This window comes from Nicrophorus vespilloides, unplaced genomic scaffold, assembly GCF_001412225.1.
Source record: "Nicrophorus vespilloides isolate i.1.1-1 unplaced genomic scaffold, Nicve_v1.0, whole genome shotgun sequence".
In the NCBI taxonomy this organism is placed as follows: Eukaryota; Metazoa; Arthropoda; class Insecta; order Coleoptera; family Silphidae; genus Nicrophorus; species Nicrophorus vespilloides.
In genome coordinates this window covers 88606-105669 of record NW_017099915.1, presented here as the reverse complement: position 1 = coordinate 105669, position 17064 = coordinate 88606, and the positions used below count along the sequence as shown (strand labels likewise).

Below are 17064 nucleotides of genomic sequence, written 5' to 3'. Positions count from 1 at the left end.
AATACTTGACTAGAATATTAAAATCATTTGCAAAATAAAAATGAAATTCTGGGTTCACCAGAAACAATTCTCAAGTGTAGAATAAAAAAACATACAAATCTTTCAATTACAATGTAATATGTGAGCTATGTAAAATCATCCCAAATGCTATATAATTGTTTACTTGGCAGGTTTAATGTCCTATCTCGATTATCAAGTATTTATATAGAATATGTTTATATAAATATGTATAATAAATATTGTTCGTGTGAGAGTGCTTAAAATGAAACTTTTTTTTATTAACCATGTTTTCGTTGAGCCAGAAGCACTATTTTGAGCGTAAACCCTTCTACTGAAAAAGGGTTCTGTTTGGAAAGTGAATCGCCAACAACGCCAAGGTTTAATAAGACGGCGACTCACCTATGATTACATATAAATAATTTTTCTTTTCTTTACAAAATTTCGTTAATTTATGTTAATTTTAAGCACCGTTCGATAATGATTACATGTTATTACTTTGTTTCCACTTTCATTTTATCCTCAAAATTATTTACAATAATGTAGATCTTGATTGAAACTAAACTACCATCAATTTGACTAGTTTACAAAATAAATACAATAAATAAAGGAACTATTGTTACTATCACAATGGCGAATGAAGGAAAAAAAATAATTTGTAATGGAAACAAGATATATGGTTTAAAAATGATATACAGTTCAAGCAAGAGAAAAATCGTGTGCCGTGTGTCCTATTTTGTAAGCCTTGTTTAATAATATCATCGGTACAAATTTAAATCTAAATCAGTGTTTTCCAAAGGATATGTAAGAAGACACTGGTCTAAATGTTTATATGATAAAATAAGAAAATTAACTTATTATATATATATGCAGACTACCGAACGAACGCGTTTCTTTTGCCGTTGTTTTTAAAACACCCTGTATACTTAAAGAGTAAAACTTGGAAGATCTAGCTGCGTTTTTCGCAATTGAGAATCATCAATTAAATAATTTATTTTTGGACCATTGTAATGGCAGAGTACGTTTATGAGGAATTACAATACATAAATCAGTCGGAACTCTCGAATGAAATATTAATGCCCAATGACTAAAAACTTTTGTTCTTGATTTTCTTTAAAACCCTAAAAACTTCAATATATCGAGAGTGAGAGAAAAAGGGAGTGGGCTTCCCTTTGTCAATTAGAGAATTTGTAAATATTTAATATTTTGTTCTAATTGCTCACTACATTTCGATCGCCCTCGGGCTGTCTTGAGCGTTTCTGTTGCTGTTTGATGAAAGAGCTCAACTTCTCCAGCAAAAATTGCTTGTCGTGACCTTCGAGTACCAGCTGATGCTTTAAAACCACCACCATGTGCCTATTCGCAGATGTCACCGCAATATAATAATACAGTGTCAAGCAGAGAACGATGAAAACCGGAATGCCGAAGCCGGCGGTGCTCAAGAAAAACACCACTTTTTGAATCCAATGTGGAGTGTAGTGAAATGCGACGGTTACTACCTCCCACACCGAATTCAATCCTCTGAACGGACCGCACGATTTGGACGGTACCAGTTCGGCTACGGAGAACGCAACTGGGATAAGTGCGAATATAAATGAAACCAGGAGAACAATCATGAACATAGAGTTCGATCTAGATGCTCTGTAAACGGTGCTGCTAGGTCGTGAGTTCACCAAACACGCGAACCTCTTGACGAAGAACATGGCGAAGAAGATAATGGTAAAGAGGGCTGGTAAGCAGGGAGCATAGAAACTTCCGAACCAAGAAACGGTTTGCAGATAAACCACATCCAATACGTGTTTGGGTAAGTCGAAATATTGTTCCCCAATTAATTTCGCGAACCTATTTTCCAACCTCCCAATCCTTGACCGAATAAAGTTGACTACGAACGTGATGAATACGTGCGTGGCGAAGTCAGTCAACGCCAATTTGTACATCTGTTGGCCGACGAAGGTTTCCCAGCACATAGGTGTATTACAACTAGTACTTGTGCACTCATCTTCCTCTCTCTCGCATGAGATTTTCTTATAAAGTGAAGCGTAAAGTACGAAAAGCGAGAACAATCTCAAGAAGACCGTTCGCACCAACGTCAATCGAACCACGAAAATTGGACTGTAATTCTCAAAGCTTACCAAATATTGAAACAGAAATGGTACAGTCATATTCAATAACACTATGATTATGGATGGGAGGAATTCATAGAACAGCCTCAAGATGCTGTCGGTGTCGAAGGAAATGGAGTTTCCCACGTAATCGACTAATTTGTTGGTAGAAAAATCAAAAACAAAGTATATTATGGCAGCTCCAAGGAATAGTATCAAAACCACAACAAAGTTAACGACAATTCTGATCGCTAACAACTTTGTCTTCTCGTTCCTCGTCCTACACTTTCGCTCTTCTTCCAGTCGTTCGATTTCTAAACTAGACTTAATCTCTTTAAATATAGCCTCCTGCTTTTTTCCCGCTGATTTCTTGTTGTCAATGCAGAAATCCCAGCTGCAAATCACCAGGTTGCAATAGTGATAGAATTGACCTTCGCCTTCCACCAAACGCTCCTTGAAGCCTTTTGCTGCCGCCTTTACAATGGCGATCAGCGAAAACAAAAAGTAGAATATTGGCACAGCGACGTAAGCTAGAGGCAGGTTGTAATACATCTGAGATCCGTTTAAATAATACTGTAAGGTTTCGTTTGAATATGGTCCATAGAAGAACACGGTTTTCTCCATTTCCCCTCTGCCCTGGAACAAATCCAGAACGAGATTGGAACCGCTGCTACTGTTGAAGTAGTTGGCTGTACAACACTCCGTAGAGTTCCTTTCACCACCCGAGCATTCTACAGGAGCCTTCTCTTGAGAGAGGAGCATCGGTAATATCACGAAAAAGAACTGCGGTACGAACATGCACAGATTTAACCGCATTAGCCACTTGATAAACAGAAAATAGGCCACGACTCCCGTACCAAAATTTCCCTCTATATTTTTCAAAGTTCCACGCCACAATTCCAACTTCTGGTACGCCTCGTTCAAACGCAACTTGAACTTCTCCAGCATCCTTTTGTGTTTCCATTTGAATTGTTCGTATCCTTGCAGACGTAGGTTAGGTTCATTCTAAAAGCAATACAAATATTATTGAGTATGTCCTTTACAAAAAAGATATAAAAAATACACATCTCCCTGCTCCATAATAAAAATTCTGACCTTCATCTTTAATACAATTCTGTAAACAGTCTAATATATTCAAAACAAGTAATAATAAATCACCTGATTTATTTGTCAGCAAGTTAAATTTACTACTAATCAACGTTATTTTATAATTTATAGTCTTAGTAAATATAATAAAATAAACAACAAAAATGAATGAAAAATAATACATTCAATTACTAATAAAAAATAATAAATAAAGTAATTTACCTGCAACTTTGATTTCATTTCTCTCTTTTGTGCCATTGGAATGGGCATTGCCTTCAGTTCCATGATTTCCTGCCATGTAGTTTGCTCATTGGACAGATTCTGTGAGAGATCAGGCATCATGGCAACCTGCACTTCTGCTGCCACTGAGGCCCTCCTGAAAGTGGATTCCCTGCGCATGGATTGCTGTCTCCGAAATGTCCTTGTATCACTGTTATTTCTCAGCTTTATAGTAGCTGAAATTAATAATTGATTAAGTACATTGACCATAATAGCCTAGAAAGCTAGAAGGCCAAAAAATAAAATAAATCCTGTCTTGTTTGTTGTAGGATATTTGTAATGCTGTACCAATATGTGGAATAGAATCAATTATGATGATTAGCAAGACCTTAAGACCAATAATAATAAGTGATAAAATTGGTTAATAACATTGCAATAACCACAATACTCTTGATATTCACCTGCCCGGTTCTGTTTACTCGGTAGCAATGTGGCCAGATGCTTGGGGTTCTGCTGCAGTACATCAAAATCTGCTGCATTTGATGGGTAGCTTTCCTGGTAAAACTCGGACCCAGCAACTTCCCACCCCTGAGTCTTATTCACCTTCTTCTTATTTAGCCCACCGGACATGCTTAAATCACATTAGCTTTTCCCACAATTAAAATCTGAAATGATCAAAACAAAACAATGAATCTGGAAGTGCCGGCAGCGAACGGGGGGATGGGCGGTACGTCGTGCTGCAATTACCTGATCCGTCTTCGACTCATAACAAGCTCATTAGCCAAATTGCCGAATTCTAATTGGAAAACCCATTTTCACCTCTCTTTTTTCTCACGTACACGTAACGAGACAATCGGAGACAATTAATAACACAGCAGGTGACAGCTCGCTCATCCGACGATACAAAACAATCGACGCGCTGCATATTGCTACCAACCCCAAGCAACCAATAGCTTCTTCAGAAATGATCTGCATTAAATACAACAAAAACTGCATTAACCATTAATAAATTAGTTTTTAATAAGAAACATTAAAACAATATTTGAGACAATCTTATCAACTTTCAAAGCACTATTTAGTTCTTATACATTTGGTACACGTCAGCATATGAAAATCAACGCATTGTAGAATAATTAAAATAAAATATGGAAGTAAAAACATTTAAATAGTTTAATAATTACACATATTTTTTGTAAATGTGTAATATGTTTCTAGTCTAAATAATATGTATCGTCCCACAATCGATTGAAAATTGTAGAAAAATGAAAAACAGAAAATTTAAATAATAACAACATGTGTTAATTGTATATTAAATGCATATACTGCAATTCATTCGTAGCTTAGTATCTGCTATTTTTTCTGATCATTTCCTCTTAGATGTCCATATCGAGAAACTATAATCTTTAAGATAATACATTTGTACCATAAACTTATTTCTTGTTGTTTTCTCTTCGTCTTCCTAAGGTATTTCAAACATGTATTATTTCTGTATTGTCAATTATACAAAAAAAATATGTACTAATTTGACGAAATATTTTAATAAGATTAAATAGTTATTTTCAATATCTGTTTTAATTAACATTGTTTTTAATATTGAATTGAATGTAAATATCGCATAAATTTAGAAAATAAATCTACATAACATGATTCAATATTAAAATTCGAAAATATTTTCAAGAGTTCAATTTTAAAGAACTAAGGGTTTTTCTTACATATAAACATATAAAGCTTCTTCTTCTTCTTCCTCCTCCAATAATGAGTCTTCTTCTGGAAACCCCTTCACATTTAGCTGGGTCCTGTCGACCCGTTTGCCAGTCACATATCGGATCATTTATTATAGCCACATATAAAGCTTAATTATAAACAATATTAAGATTAGCATTAACCTGTGCGCCCAAATCCGTAGGCACGGTCCTGTTAAAATAACGCATATACACAGAGAAAAAACGCGCGTATTGTTCTGAGCAGTTCAGAAATTCATTATCCAATAAATTATAATCATTGCGAATCCTACAGTATAAGAATATAAAAACAAAGATAAATATTGATTTTTCAATAAAATTATATTGGCAAGAGATTTATTGATAAGATTTGACTTATCGTCATGTTTGAGCTAAGTTAACACAATAATCAAATTTTGAAAAAAATAAACCATTGTCAGAACTGAAGCATTGTTATAATAATAATAATATTTAAAGATTTACAATATTTTGTTTTGTTCTTTTACAACCTACTTTTAATATCTAAAATGATACAATATAATTGAATTTATTGTTGTCCTGTTTTCATCCCTTTCCAAAATGGCGCGTTTCTGTAGCCGCTGCGCATGAAGTCAGCCGCCGTTTATTGACACTTGTTTTGGTGTCGGGGGCGCAGCAGCAGCAGCAATTTTCAGTTTCGCAACGCGACCGTTTGTATTTGAGGTGGATGTTTTGCTGCTGACTGAGGTGCGTTGCATTCCCGGGTTCTTGAAAAGTAGGTGATCCTTTGGGCTGTTATTTCGCAATGGGGAAACGCAAGAACCAAGCATTGATCGACTCGGACTCGAGCAACGACTCAACTAGCGATCTGGACAGTGTGAGTGGCATTTGCATATTTTTTTGTAGGTTAGACATCAAACAAACGGAACAAAGTGAAATGATGATGTTGAGGAAAAAAAGGGCGAGTAGCCCAGTCGATAACGCTGGCCGCGCCAGATGAATTGATTTTTCTTGTTTCATCGGGCACTCGGTAATTGTTTGTGCCAAACGAACCACCAGATAATATAACCTCAGCCTTGGTCTAATGTCACATTCAAGTTGTACACAATTTTGGGAAATATCAGAATTTCATGTAGCAACATCCCCTACAGATCATGTAACCATTTTGGATCTGATGCTGATTTCCAGGGACCAGCCCTTTACATGCATTGTTGCACACTTCTGTTCCAGGGAAAAACAATTCACAAAAAATATTTCCATCACCCAATAAATAAACACAATAATTTCTTGTGTCCAATCATGTTGTTAACAGCAAAAAGAGATTTCACTTAATTGACCAATCAAATAAATCAGTCTCACAAAAAATAGTTTATTCATTAATTATGGATCAATATATGAGTAAATTGATTTTATTTGTGCTCACAATCTGTATTCTGCAAGATAAATTATTAATTTATGTACCAAGATATTGGAGTTATTGTATTAATAATGAAGATAATTGTATAAAAATATGCTTTTTTTCAATATTTTTATTTGCACTAATTCATTAAAAACAATTAGCTAGTATCTTATTGACCTGCCAAATTTAATAGTAATATATAAATTGTTATTGAAATATATAAAAATAATGTACTTAAATAATCTGTTTTACTGTTTGGTGAGTCAACAGGATATAAATCAATTGGAATGTTTAATATGTACATTGAAATTGTTATGGAATCTATTTCATAATTAGCATTTTGTTTATTTATTTAGTTATATTAATGTAGTTTAAATAAATACTATTATTAATATTATGACTATTTATTGGACCCTGAATATGCTGTAGGTATTAATATATCAATTTCTTTCTGTTATCTCAAAATTTAAATAGTAATCAAATTAATTTAGGAACTCTAGATTTTGTTTACATATTATTTGCAGCTTTGTGACTATTAAATTACTATCATTTGGTAGTGATACCCTCCTCTAAATATTAATTCTTATATCATGTGTTCCTTTAAATAACAAGTTTTTTTTTTAAATAAATTTAAGCAGTAAAATATTTCATTTTCGTAATGTTTATGAAAGAATGATTGTTCAGTTTACTTACGATTTCAATAATTAAAAGTTTGAAGAGATTTTTTTTAGCTCAACTATTCCTAATAACTCGTTTTGCGCGACTGGCGTATTTTTATTACGGCTCTCGTTTTTTCTGTCAAAAGTGACTGCCAACAAACCACAGGTTGTCTGTCTCTACTTTTAGAACGAGATCCTTGAGTGCGTGCTTTTTATATTTAGTAATGGACCACACTGCCATGGCCTCAGTCAGTTTTGGATGTGAATAAGAGTTACCCAGTAGATTTATTGTGTGTGTTTTCTTTTTTTTAGGAATTCTTGAATCTGGCCAAGAAGAAGAGCAAACGGAAGAGATCACCGAGGGAGAATATGAGCTCTGGATCTGATTCGGATTCGGAGAGCGAAGAGGAACCTACCCACACCAAACCGAAGAAACCCAAAAAGCGAAGCTCTGTATCTTCTGAATCAGAGAAGGAGGAAGAGGAGGTGGAGGAAGAAGATGAAGAACCTAAAGTCGAAGAGAAATCCCATAATTCCGAGCCAGAAGAAGGAGAAGTATCCGATTCGTCGGATTCTTCTGAGGAAGAGGAGTTCAATGACGGATACGATGATCAGCTCATGGGAGACGAAGAGGATAGGGCCAGGCTGGCAAGTCTCACGGAGAAGGAGAGAGAGACTGAAATTTATAAACGTATCGAGCAAAGGGAATTGATGAAACACAGGTGAGTTTTCAATGAATATGACAAGTGAGAATAATTTCAGATAAAAATTAAAGACACCTTGTGCCAATTGTGTAGGTTTGAAATTGAAAAGAAACTGAGGCAAGCCAAAAAGGCGGAACGAGCAAAGGAGAAGCCCAAAGAGAAGTTACCCAAGGATAAGGACAAGGAAAAGGATAACACGAAGAATTTACAGAATGATTTTAGCTCAATAGACCATAAAGAAAGGAGTAAAGAACGCAAAAAGAACATCGAAGAGAACCGCGGGAAAGTTGATAAGAGGGTGAATGCTATGGCAGAATTGAAAGCACGTCGCGAAGGTAAACAGCGACGAGAAGAATTGGAAAGCGCCAGAAGGGAGGAGCAAAGAAAGAAGGACGAGGAAGATGCTAGTCTATCTTCAAAGAAAAATGATATTAAATTAAAAGCTTCTGACATCTACTCCGATGATAGTGATAGTGATAATAAAGGATCTGCCGAAGAATCCAGGGCACCATCCCAACGGTCACGTTCCTCAAGGTCTTCTAGCTCGAGCTCCAGTGATAACGAACAACCTTCAGACGAAGAACGTACTAAAACCAAATATATTCCTACGAAAGCGGACTTGAACTTGATTCGTCTCTCTAGACATAAATTGGAAAAATTCGTACATTTACCGTTCTTCGATCGTATTGTTAAAGGTTGCTTCATTCGTATCGGTATCGGTCAACACAAAGATATACCAGTCTACAGGGCAGCTGAAATAACTGGAGTACACGAGACGGCAAAAATTTACAACTTGGGAAATACGAGAACAAACAAGGTAAGAAAAGAATCAGAAACGTCGATCAATATTTAGTGATGCTGTGACAGTGTGACACATCTACTTAAATATAAACCAATATGACCAACATTGGCAATTTAATAAATCCCCTGAAATTATTGATTTTCGTTTTTAGGGCTGCAAGGTCAGACACGGCAAAGGTGAGAGAGTGTTCAGGCTGGAGTTCGTTTCAAATCAGGAGTTTACTGAGGGCGAGTACCAGAAGTGGGTGGAAGCCTCTGCTCAGGCAGCCACACCTTTGCCCACTAAAGAAGAGATAACAAAAAAGCAGGCAGATATCAAAGAAGCTTTAAATTATGAATATAACGAAAAAGATGTGGACAGAATCGTAAGTGCCCCACCCTCATACATCCCAATGTTATGCTCAATATTAACTTACAAATTTGATTTGAATTATCTCATTAGCTGAAAGAAAAGGATCGTTTCAAGCAGAAAACTTACAATTACGCAATGAAGAAGACACAGTTAATGAAGGAGAGGGATTCCGCCCTAAGCAGAGGAGACGAAGAAAAGGCACGCGAGTACAATGAGAAGATTGCAGAACTCGAGGAACGTGCATCAGAACTGGACAAAATGCGAACCTCGACGATATCGAGCATTTCGTACATAAATGATCGAAATAGAAAACGAAATGTGGAGGAAGCAGAAAAGGCTATTATGGAAGAAGTGCGTGCCAACAAGGGTAAAAAGATTGATGATCCGTTCACGAGGCGTTCAACAAAACCGCGGATGAACTTCAAGGCTGCCCCAGAGGAAGCCCATGAGACAGCTACGGTAGTGATCGCGGAACCAGAGGAAAAGGAGTCAGAAAAGGAGAAACCGAAAGCCACTCCAGCCCAGGTGACCCAGGATGACCTGTTCTCCGCCCACGACTTTGACATCAAGATCGATCTCGAGTTGCCGCTCCCATCGGCTCAGTCCGTCAGCGTTACCGTGAAAAACTCTACAACGAACAGCTTGGGACCAAGGCGGAGCCTGAATTTGCAGGATTACAAAAAGAAGAGAGGACTCATCTAGTATACACTGAAAATGGGGAATGATACTTACCGTATCATTTTCAAGTTCAAGAAGTGAACAACTATATATATACAACATAATTCTCCGTTTTTTTTTTAGTATGATAATGAAGTATTCATTTTTGTTTTTTTTAAGCTAGGGATTAAGTTTCAAACGTGACTTATTATTATTTTTAATTACTATTTTTGATGACGAGACCACACATACACACGTTCATTTTTATTAAATCTTTTAATAAATCAAGATAGTTTACTCATGTTAAGCGAGGACACATTCGATCCTCCGGAAAAGAAAATATATTTTAATATTTTAAGAAAACCCGATCATTTTTATTTTATTTCAATTACTTCTTGTGTAGGAACATGGATGTTAAATGGTCTGCCTAATGAACAGTTTTTTTAGCGATTCCTGTCGCTTCTAAGGTATTGATATATTGAGGAAAAAATCGTTATTTTTTTATTATCGTACTAGACTTAATTACTTTACGAATTATTAAGTGTAAATTAAATATATCACTATGCTACATATAAATATTATATATATATACATACTATAACCGACAGTTAAGACAAGTTATTCAAGGTATTTGTTGTATATGTTAGATAAACTAACATTCAATCTCGATGTGCGCCTAAGATGTAGGCAACTAATAATACTCTAAGTGTGTAAAGAATTAAATAAATGTGATTTAAAAGCATTCTCGTTCTCGTTTCTCATACTTTGCTTTGGACTACCGATACGCTAAATTTGAATTTAGCGCGCACAGTATGGGTAGGTACAGCAGGTCGCTGCGTCTGTTATTGATTGGTCGGTTGGGCGTGGCGGCAAAGTTCAACTGCTAGTCGGCCATTTTGGAGCGACGGTCGTCCGTTTACCATTTATGGGCATCCGAGGTGGCCGGCTCCAAGATTGGTGGAGAGCGGGTGTGACTCACTCCGTCAACCCCCAAGGACAGGGTTTGCGCAAACACGGTTTACAGTACCGGAAAGCGGGTTTTTGAGCCGGAAAAGCGGCTGAAAACTGATTTTGTAATTTAGAAAAGGCAACGCGACGAAAAGTAGTTCTGGTGGGGAGCGGCAGTTCCGTAGGAGAGGGCGCCCGTTTCCGGCGCTGGTGGCTGGTGGTGGTCGCGGGGAAGTTTTCCGGTTTCCGTTGGTTTTATTTTTTTTCTCATTGGGTCTTTCATATTGTTCCTTTCTCGCTCTGTCACTTACTTTGTCGATATGTCCTTCTCTGTCTTTATTTTTTCTGACTGTGTTGGATTGGTGGCGGCGAGGCGTAGTAATCGGAACGACGGCGCGCATGCTCGTGTCAACGCCGGTGGATCAACGTCCGCTAGACCTCCAAAGACCACAGTTGAGCAAGTTGGCAGCAGGGTGCATCTGCTTCATTTGATACCCTTTAAATTTTACCTCTCCAATTAATTCAATATGGTAAGAACACCAGATCTTTGTATATACTTTGAACACCGTTTGGCCGTCGTGTCCGTAGCTTCCGCGATTCCCAGCACTCGCGTTTTCGTTTCTTGTGTTGCCTTGGTAGCGGCGAATCTCGGTCGGTTGGCGGTTGCGTTTAGCCGGTCGCCATTTCATTTCTAATTTCGCACGAATGCACGCAAAAAAAATATGGACCACGACCCGGAAGTCGCTTTGCCGTCTACGAAGGGCTTCACTTTTCCCTGATCCGCCACCCTTTTCGCCGCATTTCTTGCAATTTGCATCGCCGAAAGGTGCCAGCAATGACTCATTTCGACGCCTCGCCCATACTCTACTCGCCTAAGGGTCTGTTCTCTCATTCCATACGTTTCGAAGCGCTTTTTTTGTTCGTTTCAACATTTATCTCTATGATAACATACCATTCATCAATTGCACCGATACAAAACTGTTGTAAATCATATTTACCAATTAACGCAGATTCTTAATGTGTAGTGGGTGGACTCTAATTTTCAAGCGGTCCAATTCAACTAGATTCTAGTTACTAGAAAACCGGATAACATCTCAAAACAACAATTTATTAACAAAAAGACATTACACGCAAATCAATTGTTTTTGCCAATTAGATAATGCAATCTATTAATAATAAAGAAATTCAGTCTGTCAGATACGTACCGTTAATCAATTATACCGAAACAAAACTGTAAACCATATTCATCAATTAAGGAATTTTCTATGTGGACTCTAATTTAAAACCGATTCAATTTAATTATTCAGCTTTGCACACTTGGAAGAACATATTTTGCTTCAATCAGATAATTTATGCAATCTTCAAGGAATGATAATTTCCTGATAATATATAATTGATAAATTACACGAAAAAGTGTAAAACTCATGTATTCTAATAACAATTACATTTTTTTAGCCTATATAATAAAGTTAACCACGTTCTCAAATTAACGCATATTCTTGAACATTAATTTTATATCGATTGATCTAGAACACCATAGCACTTCTCAGCACATTTTAACAAATAAATTTTACATGCACATTTTACAAGTATGTAAATCAATTGTTTTTGCGAATCAAATCATCAGTGTAATCAGTAAATCATAGAAATTTCCAGTTTATCAATGAACGTGACTAATATTAGATATAAACACGATTATCCAGTAAATAATGTAAAACAACACTTGCATTTTTATTTGATTGTTATGAAATTCAAGATTTAATGATGCGCAGTATTCATAATGGATTGCAAACAATGTGTAACTGTATAATTATATTTAAAGATCCAATGATATGATCAGTTTGTTTCCACGTTCCTTATCAGTGAGATGAATAATAGCATTTTTCAATTAATCTCATATTTTTAACTCTACATATATCATTAAAAACAACAGCTAGCTGTTGATTAACCTGTCTCTTTTTGGAACCAGTTTGCGAATTTTTAATGACTTTCACTATTTTTTTTTGTCCATCGTTACCAATTATCTCGCGTAACATTTGGTTTGCTAAAAAGTTCCGTTTCCTTAATTAGTTTATAACCGATCCGATTGAATCGTTTGCACAATGATTATTGTTAATAATTGAATGAATTATATTCTCAATTCAGAACAATTAGAATCGTATGCTCCAGTACAACTAATTATGATTTACCATAAGGCACAAAAATCTCGTGTTCGATAGCCGGTTGAAAGGAACATGTTTTACGTGTTCCTAATTTGGTTCCCCTCTCTTTGTATGGACAGGATTTTGTCAAACAAAATTTATTTCATTCTCTGGCCGAAATCCAAAAGTGTGCGTGTGTGTGCGGAGAGGATTTAATAAAATTTGCAAATAGCACTCCTCTGCACGTTTCGAACTTTCAAAAGTATTTTTGGACGCCCATACCACTTTCATATAGAAACATATTAATTCATTAACTACCAAATCTCCAATATCAACCTCAAAAAAATGCGGTTATTTATACAAATAATCTTCGAACAATTGCCGCATATTTCTTTATTATGAAAAACAATAACGTATTGTTTTGTTTGATCTGAGATCTTTTTTTTTTACCCCCAGCGTTGTTTCCTCTTTATCTCTCGACACTCCGCGCGCTCAGTATTAAAAGATATTTTGTATTTAATTTTAGGATAGAATTTAAAATAGATTGGGCTAAAATTAGTTGGTACGCTGGTTGGTAGCATAGTTGGTTAGTTAGTTGGTTGGGGGGAGTTAACTCTGCTCACTCTTTAGACTAGACCCGGCGACCACATGGGCCCGTCGTTATTTTTGTTATCCTCTCCTCTTTTCGGAGTATTTTTTCCACCGAAATTTCACAATTGATCCATTCAATGACTCGAGAGCGAGACCTTGACTTTCCCAATACGTTTGTGATTCATTGCGGCATTTCCATGAGTAATTACTTTCTATAATTCAATGAACTTAAGTGTTCAAAAGGACAAAATTTTGCAGAAAAATAAAATCATAGTTATCAAAAATTACAATCTTATAAATTCATGTTTTTAAACAACATTAACAATGAAATTAGAAAATCAGTTTTGTTAATCCGATTCTTGGAAAATTGAGTTAGAACTGTTGATATCCAATGTGTTAAAAAACAAAGTTTTTTTTTTGTTTGACGTTATATTAGTAAAACATAATTTGTCTTTTACATTAACAACAAAAAAATATTTAGGACATGTTTTTCCCTTAAAATTTTAGGTATTCAAATGGTGCATTTCCTGTCTATTTTTTTAAAGTTCTGTTTCCTGTCTTCTACTACGCGCTTGAATATTATTCATTCCTTTTCTGAAAAGATGGCGTGACTTTATCTCGTCATTGAATCACCCGTGTTCAAATTATCAAAGTTTGAGTCATAATTATTCTATTATTCATTCGATCGTATAAATCATTTCTATATTATTTGGGACAAAATTTAATTATTCGCAATTTTTACTGATTTTTCTTCCATAATTAGTATTTTTTAAGTATTACTAATTAACGATAATGAACTCTGTTTATACGCGGATTTCATTCTTCACGCGAATTAATTTTTTGATTTATAATTCAATTATACGGAATGTGCTGCTCTTTTCCTTATCCTCATCATGTTGTTTTTTTTTTGTTTGGTTCCGTTAGGCATCGGGTGTGACGGTTTCGGATGCCTGCAAGACAACTTATGAAGAGATCAAAAAGGATAAGAAGCATCGCTATGTGATCTTCTTCATCAAGGATGAGAGGCAGATCGATGTTGAGGTGATCGGAGCTCGCGATGAGGAGTACGATAAGTTCCTTACGGACCTTCAGGCTGGTGGTGCTGGTGAATGCCGCTACGGCCTCTATGACTTCGAGTACATGCATCAGTGCCAGGGCACCTCTGAATCATCCAAGAAACAGAAGCTCTTCCTTATGTCCTGGTGTCCAGACACTGCCAAAGTCAAGAAGAAGATGTTGTACTCAAGGTAAGATATTGCTCAAAATATTTGATCGACGTATACACTGGAAACATTAACTCTCAATAAGAACCACTAAGCATTAAAATTTATAAAATTCATAAGTTCGCAAATTTGAAATATAACTGAAAATTTGCGATGTTTGCTATTAATTAAAATATAAACTAACATAATATTTTATGATTGTAACATTTGTTATAGTTGTATTAATCAAAATTGAAAAAAGACGAATTGTTGTATATTTGATACATTGCTAATTAATGCTTAGATAATAGAAAACCTTGCATTTAAGCACCTATGTTGTAAAGTTGCACTTGAATGAATAAATTGCTTGTTATAATTATGTAACGTTGCTTATGGATATTGTCGGGATGCGTCATATTATTTTTTTATAATGTAATTAGAAAGTTATTTTCAAGAGTTAAACACTTTTGTGTCTAGCAAGTTGTGAAGTAAATCGTATATTCTATACATACCATTGTAATTGCTCAACTTTCAACTGCAAAGTTTTCCTAATAAGTTAATACAATTTTAAATATAAACTCAATTCAATTTCTAATCATTCTATTTTCAAGAGATTGTCTTAACCAAAATTATATTTCAAAAATTATATGGCTGCTTGTGATATATTATGCTGTGCTCTATGATTAGATTATTATTCGAAGGCCATTTTAGAACCGATATCATGCGGTATATAGTTGAAATATAACTTCTATAATGAAAACCATTCACATATTTGTTCTCACAAAATAAATTGTTTCATCTTCAAATATAGAAAATACATTACGAGTTATTAATAAAATTATTCATTCATATTTTATCTATCTTTGATAAATTTTTCTTTAAATAAATATGAATGTATATGATTGGAAAACGTCTTTTTGCGTTTCGCATTAAATTAGTATATTATAGTTTGACATAGATAAACAAAATGTATGAAGTTGTACATATTTTTTTTGTTGCTTTCTGATAATGAATTTAATATATATATAGATATATATATATGTGAAGTTTTAGCTGATAATATATATTTTATTATATGTTATTCGTAATTATTGGGAATGGTCTGCTGATGATTTGTTGGAGAAATCCTTCACTTGGGATTTCTAAAATGATACAGAAGGGGAGAAGGAAAAAAAAATCACCCTTGGTTCAATATATTTTCCGCAGACAGAAAATGCACATGGCGCAAGTGCTGCGTGGTCGATGTCGGTCCTATATATATTTGAGAGAGGACGATAGACAGACATATTGATGTGACTTTGTACTTTAGTAGTAATTGATGTATTTTTTTGTATTATTTCAGCTCTTTCGATGCTCTTAAGAAATCATTAGTCGGTGTACAAAAGTACATTCAGGCAACAGACTTGTCGGAGGCCAGCCAGGAGGCCGTCGAAGAGAAACTGCGTGCTACCGATCGCCAATAGTTTCCTCCAACCCAATGTATCCTCCCTCAACAACAACATATAATTATAATAATAATGATAATTTTTGTTTCTCTCTTCAAGCCTTTTGATTTGACTGTCACTCATCCCCGCGCCCGCCCATCCAAAAAAGGGTGCACTATTTATATAAGTATTTGAGTATTTAATGATAATAATAAAGCTTCATTTTTAAAACTGTCGGAGCGAGAGTTTTATTTCAAATTTATTTCGATTTGAATATTACTACGTTTGTTCACAACAATTTTTTGTGTCACAATAAAATTTCTTAAAAAATAATCTTGTTTGTTCTTTCTTTTTTTGCTACTATTGTCAATCGTTAATGGTATTATTGGTAATTATTTTGTAAGTGAAGTTTTTATATATTTAATTATTTTGATTTGTAGAATTCTTACGTAGGAAGAAAGAACTACAATTTTGTAGACTGCTTAATAGCTAAATCAATTACTAAGGTTTTTGGATTTAGTGAAGATTTTATTCTTTCTCAAGATTAATTTGAATGATGTAAATAAAGACAATATCAAAATTATTAGTAGTAATTACCGAAATACCTGTTAACAAATACATTTAAGAATAAAAAAATATATTCTTTAAATAAGTATGTATCATACTTAATGTATATTAAAGATGATTACGTGAATATGCAGTGGATACGATATGTTACAGCATATCAATATATTGGGTTATCCGGAAAGTTCATGCCAATTTCGCGAAAGTGCTATTTGTGATGCCTGAATAAATCATAAGTTAAAAACTATTGACTTTGGTACACATTCTGAAAGGTAACATTTCAAGCGTCTTTAGAAAATAAGTTTGTTTCAAATCAAATTATGTTTGTCAGTTTAGTACTCTCATGAATATAGAAGAAAACAAAGTGCATTTTAAACTTTTACACTTGTCTAATACTGGAAAGCAAGAATGCCACTAAAGGCATCTAAGATAGATGCTGTTTATAAAGAAGTTGCTTTAACTGAAAGATCTGTGCGAAAGAAATTAGTTAAGTTTAGAGCTGGTGATTCTAGCCTTAA

The 17064-nt window shown here is 34.9% G+C and overlaps 3 protein-coding genes across 4 annotated transcripts; 2 read left to right on the top strand and 1 right to left on the bottom strand.

Moving 5' to 3' along the window:
• Positions 1–30: 30 nt before the first annotated feature.
• Positions 31–7259, bottom strand: LOC108566051 (transmembrane channel-like protein 7). Its single transcript, XM_017925747.1, has 5 exons — positions 7197–7259; positions 4152–4373; positions 3866–4069; positions 3408–3640; positions 31–3104 (listed from the first exon to the last, which is right to left on the bottom strand). Exons 3-5 carry the CDS (start codon positions 4032–4034, stop codon positions 1209–1211), a joined length of 2298 nt encoding a protein of 765 aa, XP_017781236.1. The 5' UTR covers positions 4035–4069; positions 4152–4373; positions 7197–7259; the 3' UTR covers positions 31–1208.
• On the top strand, positions 5727–10039 carry LOC108566052 (RNA polymerase-associated protein Rtf1). 2 transcript variants are annotated; one of them, XM_017925748.1, is made up of 5 exons: positions 5727–5981; positions 7475–7884; positions 7960–8683; positions 8820–9032; positions 9110–10039. In XM_017925748.1, the coding sequence occupies exons 1-5, from the start codon at positions 5910–5912 to the stop codon at positions 9719–9721; spliced, it is 2031 nt and encodes a 676-aa protein (XP_017781237.1). In that variant the 5' UTR covers positions 5727–5909; the 3' UTR covers positions 9722–10039. The 2 variants fall into 2 exon arrangements, with proteins under 2 accessions (XP_017781237.1, XP_017781238.1); XM_017925749.1 differs by lacking the exon at positions 5727–5981 and adding an exon at positions 7316–7410.
• Positions 10040–11039: 1000 nt separating this feature from the next.
• Positions 11040–16218, top strand: LOC108566053 (cofilin/actin-depolymerizing factor homolog). Its single transcript, XM_017925750.1, has 3 exons — positions 11040–11154; positions 14281–14603; positions 15901–16218. Exons 1-3 carry the CDS (start codon positions 11152–11154, stop codon positions 16019–16021), a joined length of 447 nt encoding a protein of 148 aa, XP_017781239.1. The 5' UTR covers positions 11040–11151; the 3' UTR covers positions 16022–16218.
• Positions 16219–17064: the final 846 nt, after the last annotated feature.